The following is a 20,728-nucleotide window of genomic DNA, read 5'->3' on the forward strand; positions in this document are numbered from 1 at the left end:
AATGATGGATGACATTATTGTCTGGGGATCTACAAAAGAAGAACATGATTCTAGACTGAGACAAGTAATGGAACTTATCAAGAAGGTGAATCTAAAGCTGAACAAGGACAAATGTGAATTTGGTGTGAAAACACTTACCTTTATGGGTGACGTGGTCTCGGAGGAAGGTGTGAAGCCTGACCCGAGGAAAATATCAGCCATAATAAACATGGAACGTCCTAACAACAAAGACGACGTGAGAAGATTCCTAGGAATGATTACTTACTTAGGAAAGTTTATTTCTCAACTCTCCGAACAAACAGCACCTCTAAGATGGTTGTTGGACAAAAATAATGAGTGGATGTGGTCACATGAACAAGAAGAAAGTTGGCAAAACTTGAAATGGACCATCACAGAGCAACCGGTACTAAGATTCTTTGATCCTACAAAAAGTATAAGAATTTCAGCAGATGCCTCGCAATTTGGCCTAGGCTCAGTGTTGTTACAAGAACATGAGGATACATGGCAACCGGTAATCTATGCATCAAGAGCATTGACAAGTGCTGAAACAAGATATGCTCAGATAGAAAAAGAACTTCTAGCAATCACATATGCATGTGAGCGATTTCATCAATTTGTGTATGGTCAAGCGTTTACAGTGGAAACTGACCACAAGCCATTGGTAGCTATCATGGCTAAATCGTTACATGACTGTCCCATGAGAATTCAACGAATGCTTATAAGACTACAGAAATATGATGTCCAATTGCTGTACTGTCCTGGTAAATACATGTACATTGCTGACACACTTTCCCGTGCTGTGAACAAAAGTGAAGGTTCTGAAAGTCTGATGGATAAAGAGATCGACGCATATGTTAATTTGATTGTAGCTTCTCTACCTGTGTCTCTTGCAAGACAAGAACAGATAAGAAAAGAAACAGAGACAGACATCACAATGAAAGTGTTACAAGACATCATTCTGAAAGGATGGCCAGCAGAAAAAAATGCGTGCCCACTGTCTATTCATGATTATTGGATGTACCGCACTGACCTTACGGTTGTCAATGGTATTATTTACAAAGGCAATAGAATTATTATACCTGCACGACTAAGAAAAATTATGCTGTGCAAGATACATGAAGGCCACTTAGGAGAAGAGAAATGTAAACGGAGGGCGCGTGAAGTGATGTATTGGCCAAGAATGAACCAGGACATAGCACAGACAACAGCTACATGTGAACTGTGTCTTACGTACAGACCAAAGCAACAAGTCGAGCCGCTGAGTCCTCATGCAGTGCCAGAGAGACCATACCAGAAGGTAGGCGCAGATTTGTTTGATTGTATTGGAAAAACGCACATTGTCGTGACTGATTATTATTCTAATTACCCTGAGGTGCAGACTCTACCTACAACTACTAGTAAAGCCGTAATCAGTTGCATGAAGTCAATCTTTGCAAGGCATGGTGTTCCTATGGAAGTGTTCACTGACAATGGACCTCAGTTTTCCAGCGCTGAATTTAGACAGTTTGCTGAAGAGTGGGAATTTGTCCATGCAACATCGAGTCCCCACTATCCACAGTCAAATGGGTTGGTGGAAAGTTCAGTAAAAACTGTAAAGAGTCTAATGAAAAAAGCACAAGACGGCAAAGAAGATTTCTACAAAAGTCTTTTAATCTACCGCAGTACACCTCTACAGAATGGACTCTCTCCTGCACAAATGCTGATGGGAAGGAGGATTAGAGCAAATCTTCCGATAAGTGATGAACTGCTTAATACGCATAACTCAGCATTGGTGAGACTGAGTAAGGTACGTCAACAGGAGAAACAGAAACTGTACCATGATAGGCGAGCAAAAAGCTTATCTGATCTAAGATCAGGTGACCAAGTCCGTCTCCGAGATCATGAGAAAGGCATTTGGATGCAGAAAGGTATTGTGCAAGCACAAGTAGCACCAAGATCTTATATTGTACGTACAGATCGTGGAACAGAAGTAAGAAGAAATCGGGTCGATTTAAGATCTCAACCCAACCATAGTGATGGCAACACGACTGAAGAATACCCTTCATCTGACATGTATGATGGACTTGATAATGGTGAACAAACCATGATGGAAGAAAGGTCCAACATGGTTGACGATACACAGACTTTGTGTGAAAGACCCATAAGAGAAATACGCAGACCTGAGAGACTCATTGAAACGTGTTAGATGATGTTCTTAATGTTATATCGTTAAATTGTTATACTGAAGGATACAGGGCTTATCTTTAAAGAAAAGAAGATGTGATGTTATTGCATTAGATATGCTTAATGTTTGTAGACACTCCCTTATATGTTTAAGCTTGAATCTTTAGTGATGGTCCCTAAGACCATGGGGAATGCTGGGAAGTGGGTGTGGCCAGTGTGCAATGTACCCAGAGTCTGCAAATGGCTGAATAAAGAGCTCAGCAGTGCCCACCCATGCTTCAGTGTCCTGATGAACTGATTTACAAGTATATTAACAAAACACCAACCATTAAACTATTTTCCCTATACATGTGAATAGCAACTAACTTCTTGAGTAAAACTTGTTTTTAACTCATTTTAATGACAGATTCACAAATAATGCTAGTCACTATAGTTACACCTTCTGTCTGGGTCCTTAATTTTGCAGCATTCCACATTTTACACATTTCTTTACTCTCCAATAATTCAGTTCTGTCTTACATTTACATTTCCACATATATTTCAATTTTCCAGATCTCTTAACTTTCCTGTGCCACCTCAAACAATCTCTTGGAGTTTGATCTCAATACCCCTTTTAATATAGTTATATTACCAATTGCAACACTCTAGTTTCTGTGTCCCTAGACAAGTCACAATTTCTGTCATGTTCCCTGTCGTGGTCCAGACCTTTTGTCTGTATGTCATAGCCTTTAAGGTCATACCCTGTTCCATATATGCAGGCGGTACACTGCTACTTGCCTCCATAACCCGTTGATTAAATGCTTTTGTTCCTGGTTTTGTCTCTTTAGTTCCATTAACACAATTCTATCAAAAGTACCAGTCAAAGGGATACCTGGACATTTCTTATTTCATTTCTTCAAATACTGCACACTCTCATGTCCATACTTTTGTAAAATCACACTTCCTGGGCAGCCATAAGGTATAAACAAACTCTGTTTATCACCTACCGAGGAGCTTCCCCCCATTGCGAGTCACTATATTTACTTCAGACCCAGGATACTCGCAATGTCAAGTCTGGAATTCTCTTCCGACTTTTGGGAGTTTGGGTGCAATCACCTCTAGCACCCTCCTCAGTCACCACGTCTGATGATACAGCTTCAACAACCACAATACAGCCTCCTGAATTCTCAGAGGTGTCCCTGACACCCAAGTCAAAGGAGTTTCTGAGTTCTCCTTTGCTTGGACCCTCAATAAAATCAATTGCTATACAGGTCTAAACAGTTTCACCCAACCATTATATTCTCACATTGTACTTAAAAGAGATGGAACAATAAATGTATTCTACTGGTTTAAACAGTGCAACAATAATATCCTGTCTGTATACCTTGCTTGATCAACTTGGGTATATTTTTCCCTGATACTTTATTTATTATTGGACATGTAAGCGACCCTAGCCTGCTAATGTTTTCTGGTAAGAAGTGATATTTTCGTCACCATCCTAATCCTATTTGAGTTTTTAGATAGGCGGGGCAACTATGACTTCCAATTATTGCAGTAAAAATTGTTGGATTTGAAATTCCGTCTTTATGTCTACCGTATGTCACTGAACAGCCAGTGTCGGTTTCCATCACCGCTATCAATTTAGTTTGTGTCATCAATGTTCTTTTAATTATATCAACACATTTACAGTCTCGACAACAAAGATTATTTTCTGACATTTATACACCCCATAGCATGAGCACTCTGAATATGTGATATAATGAGAAACATAACATAAAGCCTCACTCAACAACAGGGGACCAGCAATCAAGTACTTGAAACAGAGTAAGAAATTGTCTTACCTTGATTCATCGTTGATTCAAGTACTCAAAGCCAATCCTCCTCTGTGCGTCGTGTCAGGTGTTATGGATTGATCTCGGCTAGGGACCATCAATAATGATAAGGACTTTTGTAGAATTAATCCAAAAACGAAGCCTTTTCAGAATATGTTCTTTATTTATGTATGCGTAATACAGACCATTCAATTCAAATAGAATAATGATAATTTCACAGTAACTTTGCAAGCCTTTTATTTCTTAAAACCACAAACTAATACGTACATAAAAAGCATCATATAAGATTTTTGCCCAATAATATCACTCCACATATCAGGAACTATCAATATCTTCCCCTCGCCCCCAACCCTCCCCCCAGATATAGGCATTAATCCAAGTTAATCTTGCCACTTCTTATCATCAGCGCTAACTTCAATGTCTCATTATACCACAACTTCCCTATTTCTCTGTTTATGGAGGGCCCATTTCCTTTGTATATATTACTTTTGCAATACTTGTTAGACATGTTTCTCAACATACCTTAAGCAATATGTCTATAACAGTAAAACAGCTTAATTTGTCAATATATTTTTTATGCACGTAGTTTTCTTAACCTAACTTAATTTTATAACCAGCTCTTTACTCAACTTCCATTTTGTGTCAATTGATTATCCATATCAAACAATAATTTAACCTCATGGTGGGTTTAAAAGATCAGCTTTCCCCCTCAGCCCTTCTATCTCTTAGGTCACTCAGAAAGGCATTGTATATGCTATTATGTTTATTCAAGGATAGCCAGAAATTATTATACAAATATAAAAGAGTCATAATAATGCATTCAATCAATAGAGCATAAATTTACCAACGTGTAGATATGAAACATCCCTATAACATATAAATCTTTTATGGAGATGTTTCCTTTGAAGCTTAGCTTTTTTGGTTGACATATTAAATGTGACTTGGTGCACTAATCATACAGTTGTATAGTGACTTTTTGCAGATAGGAAGGATGACAGAAATTGCTTTGATGTATACCTTTCCTTGCTTCATTTCATAGTGATTCATGTATGGATCCTGGAATGCTGGGACCTGAAAATATATAGGTATATGAAATATGGAAAAAATCAGTGAACACAGTACACAGCACAGATCACACAATACTTATATAACAAGCAAAACATGTGTGATAAAAATAATCACATATATCTATATATTTGGAAATAGTCAGATAATAAAATACAATTGTGTATAAGAGAAAGGGCTGTCTCTCAGCAACCCCATATAAAGATAAATACACAATAAAAATGAAGAGGCGCTCAAAATCCCTTAAACATAGATAGACCCAACCAGACACATCATGCCACCTCTCCAGACACATCACGCCACCCCCCAGATTCATCATGCCACCCCCCCAGACACATCATGCCACCCCCCCAGACTCATCATGCCACCGCCCCAAACACATCACGCCACCCCCCCAGATTCATCATAACTACTATACACATCATGACCCACCCCCCCCCCCAGACACATCATAACCCTCTCCAGCCCAGCATACTTACCTAAGTTGTGCTGGTCCTCCTCGGTGTGTTATTACTGCGGGCAGAGCTGGTACTCCTTCTCCTTGCTTTGCAGGCTGCTGGGAGAGTGTGTGATGTCACATAGTGTCAGGGGACTGGAAGCTGCTCCCCCTTAATACCCCCATCTCATTCTTGGCTGTGTGTGAGCCAACCACTGAGGGGAATAAATTATTAATATTTTATTTTTTAAAAAGTAATTTAAAAAATAGTTAATTACCTGGCTGCGGGGCCCTGGCCCCGGTAATTTGTACCCCCTTCCCATTCAGAGCCCCTGATCCTGACTGGATGACACCATGTGCGCATCAATTAGGCTGTGCAAGGTATATGATGATACTAATTTTGTCATTATGCTACTGCCAGCTCCGTGTTCTCTGATGGCACAAATTGTGTCATCTCAGCATGTCCTAGCACACCTTGCATGCAGGTATACACCCTTCCCGGGAAAATTGTCTGCTCTCCTCGGAGTTCCCCCTAATCAGGGAATTTCCTGAACATCATGTATGCAAGTATCACTACTGATACAAATCAATAGCGGCCACTGACTGCTGTTTGCGTTATATGGACAGATAGTTCCATGCTTGGAATTTGAGGGCCCCCCACTTGGATCAGTAATTGTCCTGCTAGCGTTTAAACTGCTGGCATCAGACCAGATTGGCTCTGGTGATTATTTACTGCACGGACTGATGTACCAGAATAGAATCTGATTGTACATTGCTGTGGAATATGTTCCAACAACATATATACATTCTAACAATAATCTCTTATTTGTATATATACAGATAATATCATTATAATCTTCAATTGTTAAGCTATTAAAACAATGGGCTCTATTTTTAGACCCATTTGCTGTACTAGCTTTAGAAAGACTAGTAAAAATGCATGTAAATAAAAATAACACTAGTGGGTATTAAGTACATTGTACACTATGCTGCAGGAAGGGTATAAGAACACCCTCTGAATGCTCTGTTAAGAGCAAGCACCAACTATTATTTATTTATTACCAGTTATTTATATAGCACCTACATATTATGCAGAGCTGTACAGAGAATACTTCATTATTCACATCAGTCCCTGCCCCAATGGAGCTTACAATCTATATTACCTACTTCTCAGATACGTACACTAGGGTTAATTTTGTCAGAAGCCAATTAACCTACCAGCCTGTCTCTTGAGTGTGGGAGGAAACTGGAGCACTAGTACAAGGTTTTTTTCTAGGCATCCTATTTCAACGCCCATGTGTATCAGAACTTTGTGTCATAATTAATATTTATTCTATTTTGCTTCTCCTCCTTAACAATTGATCATAGAAGAAAACACCCGTCCCTATGAACTTTGGGTCAGTCTTGTCTTCCACCATGAAGCAGCTGCTGGTCTTCCTCTTGCTCTCTGCTATTGCAGGTGTTTTAGCATTTGAGACATGTTCCAGTGAACGTAAGTTTATTATGCTACAGAATAACATTAGATTCTACCTAGCTGTTAGTTTTTATTATAAGCTACTGTACTATAACTTCTGTATGTTAAAGACAATCTTGTGCAGGTGTGCTGCATGTTACACTTCTGCAAATGGACCACAGCATATGTAATGAAAGGCTGGTATTATTTTTGATCATTGGGTATATTATGCTGAATAAGGCAAAATAAATGACTGTACTTGCAAGCGACGCACAGCATAAATGAAAGGTTAGTATTTTGAGATTATATTGAATATATTATGATGTATACTTATATACTTGTGATTGTTTTCTTACCATCCACTATGAACTGTTTTCTGTAAGAATGCAGACAGCACACAAATTTCGAGCTGTTGTGGAATTACAAGTCCCAGCATGTCCTGACAGCCCCTCTGGCACACACAAAGGCTTACTGGAACTGGTATTCTCACAGCAGCTGGCAGGCAGGACTTTGACTTGTCGTTTTGTACCAGCTGCCAGGCAGGGCATAGTGAGACTTGTAGTTCCACAAGAGCTGAAGAGCACTAGGGTGCCTAAGCCTGCAACAAGAGATAAGCAATATTATTATCAGCAAAGAACAAATTTGATGTTTATCTGATGAAAATGATCTTATGGGTCACTTGTCTTCTCCCTCTGTCTTCTCCAGGCCTGGACAACCCGTGGTTCTACACATGTTGTGAAACTACAATTCCCAGCTTACCCTGACAACTATCAGCTGGCTATCGTCTGACAAATCATGCTGGGACTTGTAGTTTCACAACACCTTTAGCGACACAGGTTGTCCTGGTCTGTTCTATGGTATACACAAAATACTTATTTTTAATATATAATTATATACAAATCATTGTATTTAATTTTTAAATTTCTAGATTTTTTTCTTTTCATTTTTACTATGTTAAAGCGATTGTCCACAACTGGACCTAACTTCTTCACTGTCTGTCCTGCCCTCTATAGCAAACAGGAAGGGGGGCTTTCCTTGGGATTGTAGATTAGAAGCTTGCCAGCAGGGCCCTTTCACCTTTCTGCCTGTCTGTATTACCCAGTATTGTATTAACATAATCATCATTTATTTATATAGCGTCGACATATTCCGTAGTGCTTTACAATTGGGGACAAATACAGTAAGAAACAAACTGGGTAAAACAGACAAAGAGGTGAGAAGGCCCTGCTCGCAAGCTTACAATCTAGGGGGCAATGGGATTTTGATACATGAGGTTAAGTCTACATTTTGCATTTCGGTCCAGCCAGACTGCAAAGGTAAAAGTGATTCGTAAGCTAAATGATCCCATCACACAACAATGTTGGTCAGGGAGTAGTTGTCTTGTGTGAAATTGTGTAACGGGTGGTAATAGGGTAATCTAGTGAGGATAAGAGGGTAGTTGAGGAATATTATAAGCTTGTCTGAAGAGGTGGGTTTTCAGAGAACACTTGAAAGTTTCTAGACCAGAGGAGAGTCTTATTGTGCAAGGGATTGACTTCCATAGAGTGGGTGCAGCCCGAAAAAAGTCTTGTAACCGGGAATGGGAGCATGTAATGAGGGTGGATGAGAGACTGTGGTTGTTCCCAATTGAAAAACCCTACAGAACTGGTTGGCACTATATAAATAAATGTTGATGATGATGACTGCTACCTCCTGTAATTTCTGCAGAGAGTTGGGATGCTCTGTAAATGTGTGACCCCAATCCAGTCAGTCCTCTTCAATACAGATGGAAAATAAAAAGTTATATGCTGTTATTTTCAATTGGACTGGATGTATTTAGTCTTTGTGAACTTTAAGCTTCCAGGTGGCAGGTAAGGAGAAAATGTTCTATGGTATGGACCTATCCTATTTGACTTGTATGGAGCACATGGTATTCTAAGTGCGTATGTTGAAATGTGGACAGTCCCATTAATGACCTGTGAAATATTACCTGTGAGCAGTCCCAGATTTAGATGTTGTGCCTTAATATGACATTTTTATGTATCGTCCCAAACCCCCATCCTTCCTAGAGGTACTCGTCTATGGACCAAACCACTCCACACATACCACTATAAAATACATTTTAAATAAATCAGCCCTGATTCAATAGTTACAGTATATATGTAAATAACAAATTACTATACAAAATAAAATAACAAAAACAATAGTGTGCAAAGTGCCCCTATAACTCTGTTGCCCCAGTCCTGGGCTTAAATGTTTTTTGAACAAATCCAGGACTACCTTTATAATAAAAATAATGCATAGTTTGTATGACTGTATAAGTTACTAATTGATGACTATGCACATGTTTGAAAATAGTGGAGGATTCTATTACACCCACAACAGTCTGCGGAGTGGTGAATGTTACAGGTGCAGCAACCAGGCTTTAGAAAGCCAATTCTGTTAATCTTAAAAACATTTTTTATTGCTAATTGTTTATGTATTCTAAAGACTCCAGACAATATTTAAACTGCAATAACCTGTAAAGTAGGATTATGGCAACAATGCAATTGTTTAAAGAAAGATGTAGTAGAGCTTATAACCTCACCCCGCCTTTGCTGTGCTGGAATTGATGACACAGGATTCCTTCATGTAAACAACCCATTGAGTATTTCTGGTATTGAGCAAGGCTTCCACAGAAAAGCAGTCCATACCAACCAGCATTATTTATTTCCAAATTCAGGACAAAATAAAAAGTTTCCTCTCTCAAATGACTTAAGATAAATGAAAATGAAACGCATAGTAGTTAGCACTTCTGCCTCACAGCGCTGGGGTCATGAGTTCAATTCCCAACCATGGCCTTACTTGTGAGGAGTTTGTATGTTCTCCCCGTGTTTGCGTGGGTTTCCTCTGGGTGCTCCGGTTTCCTTCCACACTCCAAAAACATACTAGTAGGTTAATTGGCTGCTATCAAAAATTTGACCCTAGTCTCTCTCTCTCTCTCTCTCTCTCTCTCTCTCTATGTCTGTCTGTCTGTCTGTGTGTATGTATGTTAGGGAATTTAGACTGTAAGCTCCAATGGGGCAGGGACTGATGTGAATGAGTTCTCTGTACAGAGCTGCGGAATCAGTGGCGCTATATAAATAAATGGTGATGATGATGATGATGATATTATTTCACAACAAAAATGGAGAAGCTGGAATTAGTGACGGAGGTGATCTTAAAGGGTTAGTGGGAAGTGACTTTATTTTTACTCTTTCCACAATGTACATTTCCATTTGGACCTTTAATCTCACATCTTTGTGCAAACTTAAATGCTCAGAGTGTCTGCATATTCAGTGGTTAATAAATTAAACTATTATCTATAATTTAAGTAACGTGGGTCAGGCTGCTAAGAAAGTATCTTGTAGAAACTTGTAAACCTATAAACGTTGTGATTCAAAATTTAAAACAGAGAAAAATATTTTAAAACATGTATTTCTGTAATATTAATAGCAGAGCCCTATGTTTAAATGCATGAAACACAATATGTATTTTAGTGATGTTCTTTAAAGGCTGCCACTGCTTTTATATGCACAATAAAACATGAAAAACCTAGTTAAACTTTAATTTACAGCCTATGTACAGAAAGGACATAGCGGCTATAATTATGTAAGGGATATAGAGCAGAACCGGAATGTAATTGCATGTTCATTAGCTTAGTAATAGTGTTCCCTTAAAGGTCTAAATACACTGGGAAACAGAAATCTGCACTCCACAAGGGCTCTCCTGACAATCCCAGGTAGACTTGCAGAGAATGCAACATATTAGGGCTTATTGCCAAATACAGAGCTGTGCCCTGAGAGGACTCAGCTCTGCCCTAAATTGCCATTACGGCGCAGACCCCAGAAGTGTCTGTCCAGCTGTTCCTACAGATGGGGCCTGGGGTCTCACAGAAGTCTATTTTCCCCTCGGTTTACGCAGCAATGTTTATCATCCCCCTTCAGCACAGAGGTGTAATAGGCCTGGGCTTCTGCTTGAGCACTTTATAATAACATACTGTACAGTAACATGACAGACGCGGGCCATTACATGGCAAAATATTGTTTCTTAGATTAAATAAAACACATTTATGCATTGGTGAGTCATTGGTGAATCAGCATCTTGCTAATCAATATTTATTTTATTATAAAATCAAAGGATTAAACATTTTAACATTTATTCAATTTATAACTCCTAAACATGTTAGTAAGGGTTTCAAAAATACGTAGAGATAACCTATATAATATTTGCCATTTGACCTGTTTTCTTGCTGCATGCTGGTAGTTCCTCTCTGGAATGCTCATTTGGGACCTGAGTCATGTTCGGACATAAATTCGTTAGCATGTCGTATCTTGCGTGAAATAGCTTTTTGCATGCTCAGAAGCGGACTTTATGCCAATAAACGCAAATGCATGCAATTCATGTCCGAACACATATGACACTTACTACTGCCTATGCCTTGAAGGGCACAACGAGGTTGGGAAGGGGCAGACAGATGTAGGCAATGTACAGTACAAGCGTGCTCACACAGAAGCGATCAGTTCAAGTCCTGGGATCCTCTTAAGCCTGCTTGTTTTCAAACCTATCATTTGCACCAGCTACCGGGCAGGTGTAAAGGATGATTCATAGTGATGACTGACACAGTATAGTCTTTGTTTGGAAAAGTACACTTTTACATGCCAAACATGTGCATGCAAGTAAGATATACTATAAAAATACATTGTATATACAGTGTGCATTAAGAATATCTTATGTAGTTATGTTATGGAGTTATGGCGTTATGTATTTCATGTAAAAAAAAAATCTAAAAAAATAAAAAAAAATTAAACCAACCATATTTTTATTCATGATTATACTTTTTAGAGTTGTTAATTTATTTTAATAATATAATTTTTTGCATGCGTTCTGATGTGACCCTATATTGCCCATATGCTTGTGTACAATATGAAAACAAAACTTAAATATTAATTGCACAAGAGGAACTAATATTAATAATAGCTCATATTTAATAAGACCAACATTAGATAACCATATATGTCAATACAATGAAATACACATTCATGAATATTAGAATCCCAAGAGACTGGTCTCATAAAAATATATAAAAATAAATATTAAAAATAAAAAACATATTCTTCTCAATAAATGGCAGATGGAGAAGAAATATAAAATTTAATAAAATGGATTCTCCGTTACACTCAGTACTGCCAATTGCGATAGTGGATATATGACTTTGAGTGACAGATCTTTTGAGTACACAGATGGTAACAATGTTAAATAATTATCTGGATCGTAATGTGTTAAATTCAAAGTCTGAAAGCTGATTACATATATCACTCCCTAGAAATCCAACTGTCAATTCAGGAGTTCGTTAGGGTGATATGTTCAGATTTTCACTTTTTAACAGGATTGGTTCCGCTCCACTTTTCATTCATGGGCAGAGCCATCTTAACAACATTATGGACCCCTGGGCAAAGCAGTGCACCGGGGCCCCTACATATATATATATATATATATATATATATATATATATATATAGATGTATAGAGATATAGATATAGCTATAGATATATAGATACAGATAGATAGATGTACTTGCTCAGTGACACTTGAAGGTTTTTTTTGCAGGCTTTTTCTTTTGCAGGATTATTTATTCTAATTAAGAGCCCTGCGTATGGGGCCCCAATGCCTGTGGGGCCCCCGGGCACCTGCCCATCGTGCCCAATGGAAAAGATGGCCCTGTTCATGGGTATAGGTAATAAATTACCTTGATTATATCCCTGTCTCCACAATGTGATTGAAAATACGGCAGTAGATATAAGTATATGAAAATTGCACTCACCACTACCACATCCGTGGATTTCTGAATGGTGAGCCGGCTGTGAAGGGGCGGGTGGAGCGCTAATGCTCGTCGGTTCACTTTACCGTCTCACAGGAATTCAATAGGTGGAAAGCAGGTAAGCACGATCCGCGTATGAGTCACTGACGAGTTAGCTTGGGACAAAAATAGCTACTGCAGATAGCTCACTAATGTCTCTAGGAAATAGATCTTGAACAATCGTGGTAATCTGTAGCATGCATGGGTACATTTCCTCTCCTTCAGGAGTGCCTGACGCGTTTCGTTCAGCTCCCCTGAACTTTCTCAAAGACAGGATGTGTGTAGATTCAATTATCCGTCTTAAATAGGTTCAGTAATAAGTACTTAATTGCTTCCAGCCATATGAAATCTGGCGGTAGTGAAATCTTGTAATATCGCAATGGCAACATAGGCTAATAATATGTAGATATATAAAAAATACTTATAAAACAAAAGCTTATCTAAAAAGGCTATGTATTCAATAATGGTGTTCGCATAACCATTAAACAGTATGGCAAAGATGATTGCTAGCATCATTAACGCTAAACCCCAATAAATAAATATACCTTTGACCTAGTGTTACGATATGTTTATGTATACACATACCTATATAATAATACATATGGTACACATAAGAATGGACATCAACATATGCACAGATAAATTGCAAGAAAAAAGGGGACATTAATCAGTAATTGGGATATGGGAGATGGGCATACCGATAAATACGTAAACTAAGATTCCTGAAATTCTAAAGATTCATTCAGGCCCTCTGGATGTAAAGTCCGCAGTTTGAATATCCAGAAAGTTTCAGCACTACAAAGTCGACGGAATCTATCTCCTCCTCTTAAGGTATTCTCCATCTGTTCAATCCCATAGAGCTGTAAACCTTTAGTTGCTCTATTTTGGACTTGTAAGAAATGTCTAGAGACACTGTGGGTATAAAGACCCAATTCGATGTTACGTTTGTGTTCTCTAAACCTGGTCTTAAGACTTCTAGTTGTTCTGCCCACATACTGCAGTCCGCAAGGGCACTGCAGCATGTATACAACAAACTGAGACTTGCAATTAATAAATTGATTAATGGCAAAGTGTTGTTCAGAAATAGTTGAAATAATTGTCTTTGTTCTATTAACTATAAATGTCTTTCTATTACAACAATAACAGCCCACTGGTCTAGATGGTAACCAGCTAATGGATTCAGCCTTTGGATTCTACCGATGTTTAAAAATACTAGGTGTCAATATATTTTTTAGATTTTTATTTTTAAGACCCTAAAATGTTATCTTGTTTTAGAATTGAATAATTCTGATAAATAATCTTTCTAATTTGAGTTGATTTGTTATTAAACTTGGATATGAATAGAGGAACATCATTATCTTTATATATGTTTTTGACAATTGTTTTGAATCTGATTGACAATATAAAAATGTATTCCTATCTAATTTTGAGGCTTCCGTTATTGCTTCCTCTAAAAGGGTATTTGGATAACCCTTTTTAGTAAATTCTTGATACATCTTAGATGGCTGGATTTGGAAATCTAATTGATTACAGTCCCTTCTCAATCGAAAAAAACTGACTGTGTGGTATATTTTGAATCCACGGTCTATGATGACCACTATTATAATGAAGAAAATTAGTGGCTTGTTGTAGTTCATTGATATAATTTTATCATTTTGTATTGAGAGAGAAACGTCCAAAAATTTGACTGATTCTAAATCATATGTATGAGTGAAAAGATAAATTGTATGAATTGCTTGTGTGTATACTGTACTCTGTAACGTTAAGGCAGAGTGTACATACATCCAGATTCAATTTGAAATGCATCTTGAGATCCTCTTAGATTTGAATATGGTTGGAACTACGCTCATGTTCCGTGCTCATTTTTTAAACAAAAGTCGAGTGCAGGTTGAGTCCGAACAAGAATTTCACCCATAATCTCTTGGTACAGATTATAAAGTTCAGGTGGCTTTTACCAAATATTTATTTACAGGTTAATATATGAAGGAGACAATCGCTATTTGAAATGTTTGTTTCGCTCAAAACATTGCATGCCAACTCCACAAATCAAAGTGTTAATAACTAAACATTGTAATGTTCTCAGCAGGATGAATGTTTTAAAGATGCCAATTGTCAGGTCTTTGGTTAAAGGAGTAATCAATTGTTTTGGGAGTGTGTGATGTCAACTGTTTTCCTAATGTAGCTGTCCACAGTACTCACTTATTGTGAGGACCCCTGCTGGAATCATCGGTATTGGAAAGCTGGAGGTTAGGAGGGAGAGGATGGCATGAGTCAGGAGACATCTGTCATTAGACTCAGTAGACTGGATTCCTTCTCTCCCTCAACTCTTCAGCAGAAGTCTCAGTACAAGTATGTGCATGAGGAAAACAGTCAGGGTCATGGGGTAGGGTAACCACAATAAGTGTACTACAATTAAAGGTAAGATAGTTCTGTCAATGCCCCAATTAAATTGCAAATGAAGTTAATGATGGATCTCATGTGTTTTTCTCCTGCAGAATGTGAGGACTCCTGTAAGAATCGCTGTGGAGACAAGCCCAACAACAGGGATTACACCTGTCAATGCAACAGCCACTGTGAGAGGTTCGGGGACTGCTGCAAAGATTACTCCATTTGTAACTGTAAGAAAAGGACATATACATAATTGTCTTGTTAAATGTATACTAATATTTAAGTACAGGCCAAACCTACATAAAATCTTAACATTTGCAATAAAATTCAAATTTGGGGCTACATACAGCTCTGCAAGTGCTCTGTGATTAAATTTAAGTTACAGGTAAGTGACAAACCTGTGCTCACATCCATAACAAGGGAGACTATAACAAGGGAGACTGGCAAATTTTAGGCCGGGGGGGGGGGGGGTGGTTCAAGACTCGACTCAGCAGCCTATTAGGAACATTTTAAAGGAAAAAAATGGTGGCCCAGTGACCCAGCCCAAGGTAGTCCACTATGGGACCGGCCCAGGGAGCAGATGCCCCCCCTGCCCCCCGGCCTAACCTGTCCCTGTCCATAGCCCTGCTAAAATATGCTAACTTGCCCATTCAATCCTGTTGACTACACACTATGGTTTACCAGAGGTAAATAAAGACAAATTGTTGGCACACACAAAGTAATATCTATTGCACATCACAAACAGCAAGTATGTATTTTATAGACCATTCATAATATAAATTCTAGTTATAAAAATATAGCATATTGTATAATGCACACAATGCAGAACAGACACCAAAGGAGGAAGATCAGCCTTAGGTAAGTTCTACCCACACAGTGAAGCATAAATATGGAAACAAACCTATATATTATTACTCCATCACTGCTCTGTTATAACACAGGCCCATGTGGTGCATGTGATACAATGTTTCTTTCCTGGCCATGGCTGTCCTCGCTTGTGCTCATCAAAAACTTACATATTCACAGTCATTACATTTGTCACATAGATTCACAAGCAACCAGTATAACATTCTCCTTCACTTAATGAAGTAGTCCTATGCTAAAATGTATGTTTCAATACAGCCTTCATGGTCATGTAATTAATGGGTATTTCCATTGGCTTTAATAGACTGAGCTCGTACATATTGTGACACCAGCACTCACATGCATGCACGTTTCTAATACCAGAGAGATTCCTTTACTCTTACAATATCAGAAAACCCAATGATCATTGTGGGGAGTGATCTGTGGGTTTCCTTAACCCCTTACAATCAGAGGACAAGTAGGTATTGTCCTTAGCACTTTAGGGGGTCGTGCTGTAACAGCTGCTAAGGGAGACAAAGTCACACAAACTGCACTCCCCTTCCCTACTACCCCATGTACTCACCTGATTCGGAGGGACCACTATGTGACACACCGTCCTTTCTCTGCCATGAACAGGAACCACCCCTCAAGCCTGCTCACAAGTCCTAAGTCACCCGGGTCCACTGGAACTCAGCTGCTCCGCAGGCCTCTGCCCGCGGCCTGAACCCCGGCTGTTAAGCCCGTCTTGTCTTGGGGCGCAGGACTTTTACGGGCTTAATATGCCACTCTCTCCTTCTTCATACTTAACTACATAGGACCTAACGCCCTGCTATTTACTATAATGGTCTACTGCACTACTAACCAACAGGATATAACCTCTCCTAAACAAATGAGGCATAATACCCCCCTCAACTCTGAAATGTGCCTAGCACCTCTCTACACCATGGGCCTGGTGCCCACCTATCTGGGGACTTATATCCCACTCACTAATGAAGACCTTGTGCCTCAGCTTCCTAAGGGCTTTGTTCCCTTCTCTGTAACTAATGGGCTTCTCTGAATAAAGGGTTTTGTGCCCTAACTATATCTAAAGGGCCTTGTGCTCGAGCTATTTAACTAAAGGGCCATGTGACCTAACTATCTGACTAAAGGGTCTTGTGCCCTAACTATAACTAAAGGGCCTTGTGTCCTAGCTATTTAACTAAAGGGCCTTGTGCTCTAACTATCTAACCAAAGGGCCTGGTGCACTTCTATCTACTAAGGGCCGAATGCCCCTAACTACCTACCTAAGGGCTAATGCCCAAATATCCCAACTGACCCGGGGCCTTTTTCCCCCCTATTTGGCCCATGAGCCTAATGCCAAAATTGCAGCAGGGCCTTGCGTCCTTCGATGGGAAGAGTGTGGGCGGGGGCCCAGGAGGAAGATGGTGCTCAGAAAAGCCCTACCTGGCTCCCGAGTCTTCGGGGATCTTCTCCAGGGATTTTCCTGTCTGCCGCCACCTCAATCCTCTGCCGCCGTCTTTGGGTTTTGATCCCACTGGGTCTTCAAAGAGCAGAGTAGCTCTTAGCCCTGACAAGGGCTCTCTGCCTCTGTTTCCTCTTCCACGCCATCTTCTCTCTTCTGTTCTTGTCCGCGCCGTCTTCTTCTATCCGGCGTCTTTGTCTTCTGTTCCTCGCACCGTCTCTTCTCTGACGTCCTCTTCTGTCTCTCTCCATCGTCGAACTGAAAATGATGGCGTGCGAGCTGGCGTCATACGGTGTCGACGTGACGTTTGGCAAACGTTCATGATTAATTAATTCCCAATCAAAACATGCCTGACATTAAATAATTAGGTCAAATATAATAAATAGCCCTAATTTCATCCAAATTCAGCCCCATATGCAACTAATAGCCCTTAAATCACCCCATCGTTAAATTAATATCATCCCATCATTCCACCTTAAAATAATAGTTACCCACCCAATTTACATTATGTAACAAGTGTACACCAGTTGTTTTATTTTTATAATTATATGTATTTTCTTGCATCTGAAAAATTAACATCCAGTTGAAAATCACATAAATGTATATTGACCTACCACAATTTTGTATTTATTTCTTAATTCTTCTCTAAAGCACACCTTATTTTTGACAGAGAGGATAATTTTATTCGTTAATAACAAAATAATTTTTAACACCAGGAGACCAGGAGATCAGATTCATTTATCATCAAAGCAAATATAGGGCAAGTCAAGCATAATACTGGCGATCATTACGCAACACCTTATGGCTTAATGTGAATCTGTATAATATTATCACATCTCAGGCTCACATCAGGTTCCACATAGATACAAATCCATACTTTAACATGACAATTGGGAGACCTTTTTCCAAAACTATTACTATAAAACTCTAATTGACTGGACAGCAATTGCATGTGAGTACTGCTGAGTGTACATTTAGTGTAACTAAGGAACCATTAGGGGAAATTGATTCACATACAGCTCTTAAAAGAATAATACAGCAAAAAAAAAAGAAGAATGACATCTAACAATATAAGTCCCCTGCTTCCCCCACACTTACCTACTTCCATCTGTCACCATGAGACTCCTCTGTCTTCCTATGCCTGGGATGTCCGGTGGTGCACGCCTCATGTGTGACATGCTGTGAGCTTGGGAGAGTTCAGCTGGCAAACACAGAGGGGAGGAATGGATTAGTGATCCACGGTATGCAGTACGGTGGGTGGGGCAAGAACCAGACACCAGGAGGAAAACTGTTTCCCGGCCTGGGTCCTCGACAACCCATTCTTGGGCCGGGGAGGGGGGTTTCCATGCTTCTGGAAACCCCCCTAAGTGCATGCATGAAAAAAAAAATGGTTTGCCCATAATAATTACTTACCTAACTTCCTTCAGTCTTGGTTTGAAGTAGTCCAATAGGAAGATGGTAAGCCACATGGAAAGAAAAAAACACATGGAATGGATGTATTCTCCCAAGGAGCACCCAATGAATTAAGCTCCGGTAGTTAATAGCCAGGCAGCCCAGCTGGAGCAATCTCTTACACTGCTCAGCCAATCACAGATAAGATAGCGTGCGGTCTGAGCTTTCTCACCTGACAGAACCACATCTTTTTGTTTTATTAAGCGCCAGTTTGCCATGCAGTTTAGCATGCTAGTACATGCTTAATACATGCCAATCATCCTCAAAAAGAAATGCTTACTCTTGTGGACCCCAAGTAATATTAATAACGAATACAGTAACAAAACAGGACCAGGGTTAATACCTGAGATTCTCCACTGACACAAATCCTTCCTCCGAGCTTACACCATTGACCTCAAATCGTTGTCTCCTATCCTTAGTCCAAACATATAACCAATTCACTAACTTTGAGTCAAATCCAAGGAATTTTATTTTCTGAAATTCATTTATTGTGGGACACTATCAAAAACATTGCTCAAATCTAAATTAGCTATACCAACTGATCCACTGTACATTTAGTTACCAAGCCCAACAATCCAACCGCTTTGCTTGATATTATTTCCCATGTGCACCAATTGACTTATCTACTTTTAATTTAGAGAGTTCAAGTAAAACTGTAGTAAATATGTTTGAGTCTACATGACAAAAAAAATAAATTTCCTTATACTCTCTACATACACTGGGCAGCTAGCCTGGCTACTTCACAGTATTAAAGCAGTCTAATATATAAGCTCTTCCTGCTAGCTAAACCAGCTAAGGCATATACTTTGCAGTGACACATTTATTAAGACCCTATGTTAATGAGATTTTTGATTGCTGCTCGTTGCAACAATAGAAAACTTTTTTCGTCCACTTTATTGAGAAAATTTGTTCTTGTACCGCAGCTGTCCATGGTAGATATACTGATACCCGGTGATAGTCTTCTACAGTCAGGGGCTTTATTAGAGAAAGCTCCCATTTTTGCCAGAGTTAGGGCTTTTTTACCTTTGTTAAATAGACACCGTAGTGTGATACACCAATTAGTAGCAGTGATTGCTGTTTCACTTCGATCTGTTATTATATAAAAGTATGATTTATTATAGCTGTGCTGCTGGAATACCCTATTAATTAGAGCCTGATCCTGTTACATCTTTAATGTTTTTTTGGAACAGTCCTGTTTGTAGGTATCTGTCACCAGGGGTGTAACTAGACATTAGTGCGCACCATGTACCGTTCATTGGTCAAAAACTCACACATACATATGGGGCTTTGACATGGAAGACAGGTCTCCCTCAGTTGTGCGCCCCATAGCGGCTGTACCCCCTGCACCAATGGCCATTACTACCTTGTCTGTCACCCTGTCCTGACCCTGAATTTTTTTTTTTATTTTTTTTTTTTTATAAAATACTGTCTTTCTGAATTCTAGCAAAACTTTTGATTTACTTAAATGTTTCTCTCTCCTCTAAGCTGTACATGTTCAGCTCCCAAAATCACTCCTAATAATTTTTGCCCTTTTTTATGCACTATTTTAATTGCACTTCTCTGAGTTTTTATCTTTTTTATTAATGTTCTTTTGGCAGTTATACAGCTGTAAGCTTCTGTACCCCCCCCTCTCCCTCCCATTCTCTCATTCCCACCCCCTCCCACAGCAGAGTGGTTGGTTCTCCTGCACATGTGTAACCGAGCAATACCCAAAAGAGGACTCTGCTTTTATCAGAACTGAGCGGTAGCCGCGGGAAAGGGGGGGAGGGTGGTCCACAGTAGTTCTACCATTGCTTCC

The 20,728-nt window shown here is 39.3% G+C and overlaps 2 protein-coding genes across 3 annotated transcripts in view; one reads left to right on the forward strand and one right to left on the reverse strand.

The window, feature by feature from the left end:
• TESPA1 (thymocyte expressed, positive selection associated 1) overlaps nucleotides 1–18,633 on the reverse strand; it is a 90,824-nt gene extending 72,191 nt beyond the window's left edge. Inside the window, exon 1 of the mRNA XM_075199251.1 lies at nucleotides 18,577–18,633. The gene's annotated coding sequence lies outside the window, so the exon portion shown is untranslated. The remainder of the gene's footprint in view (nucleotides 1–18,576) is intronic.
• ENDOU (endonuclease, poly(U) specific) overlaps nucleotides 6,819–20,728 on the forward strand; it is a 44,203-nt gene continuing 30,293 nt past the window's right edge. The window contains exons 1-2 of one of the 2 annotated variants that reach the window (XM_075199249.1): nucleotides 6,819–6,967; nucleotides 15,281–15,403. In XM_075199249.1, coding sequence (XP_075055350.1) covers nucleotides 6,862–6,967; nucleotides 15,281–15,403 — 229 coding nt within the window. In that variant the 5' untranslated portion in view covers nucleotides 6,819–6,861. The remainder of the gene's footprint in view (nucleotides 6,968–15,280; nucleotides 15,404–20,728) is intronic. The other variant, XM_075199248.1, reaches the window with a different exon arrangement.

The sequence above is a fragment of the Mixophyes fleayi genome, chromosome 2, assembly GCF_038048845.1.
Source record: "Mixophyes fleayi isolate aMixFle1 chromosome 2, aMixFle1.hap1, whole genome shotgun sequence".
Lineage (NCBI taxonomy): Eukaryota > Metazoa > Chordata > Amphibia > Anura > Limnodynastidae > Mixophyes > Mixophyes fleayi.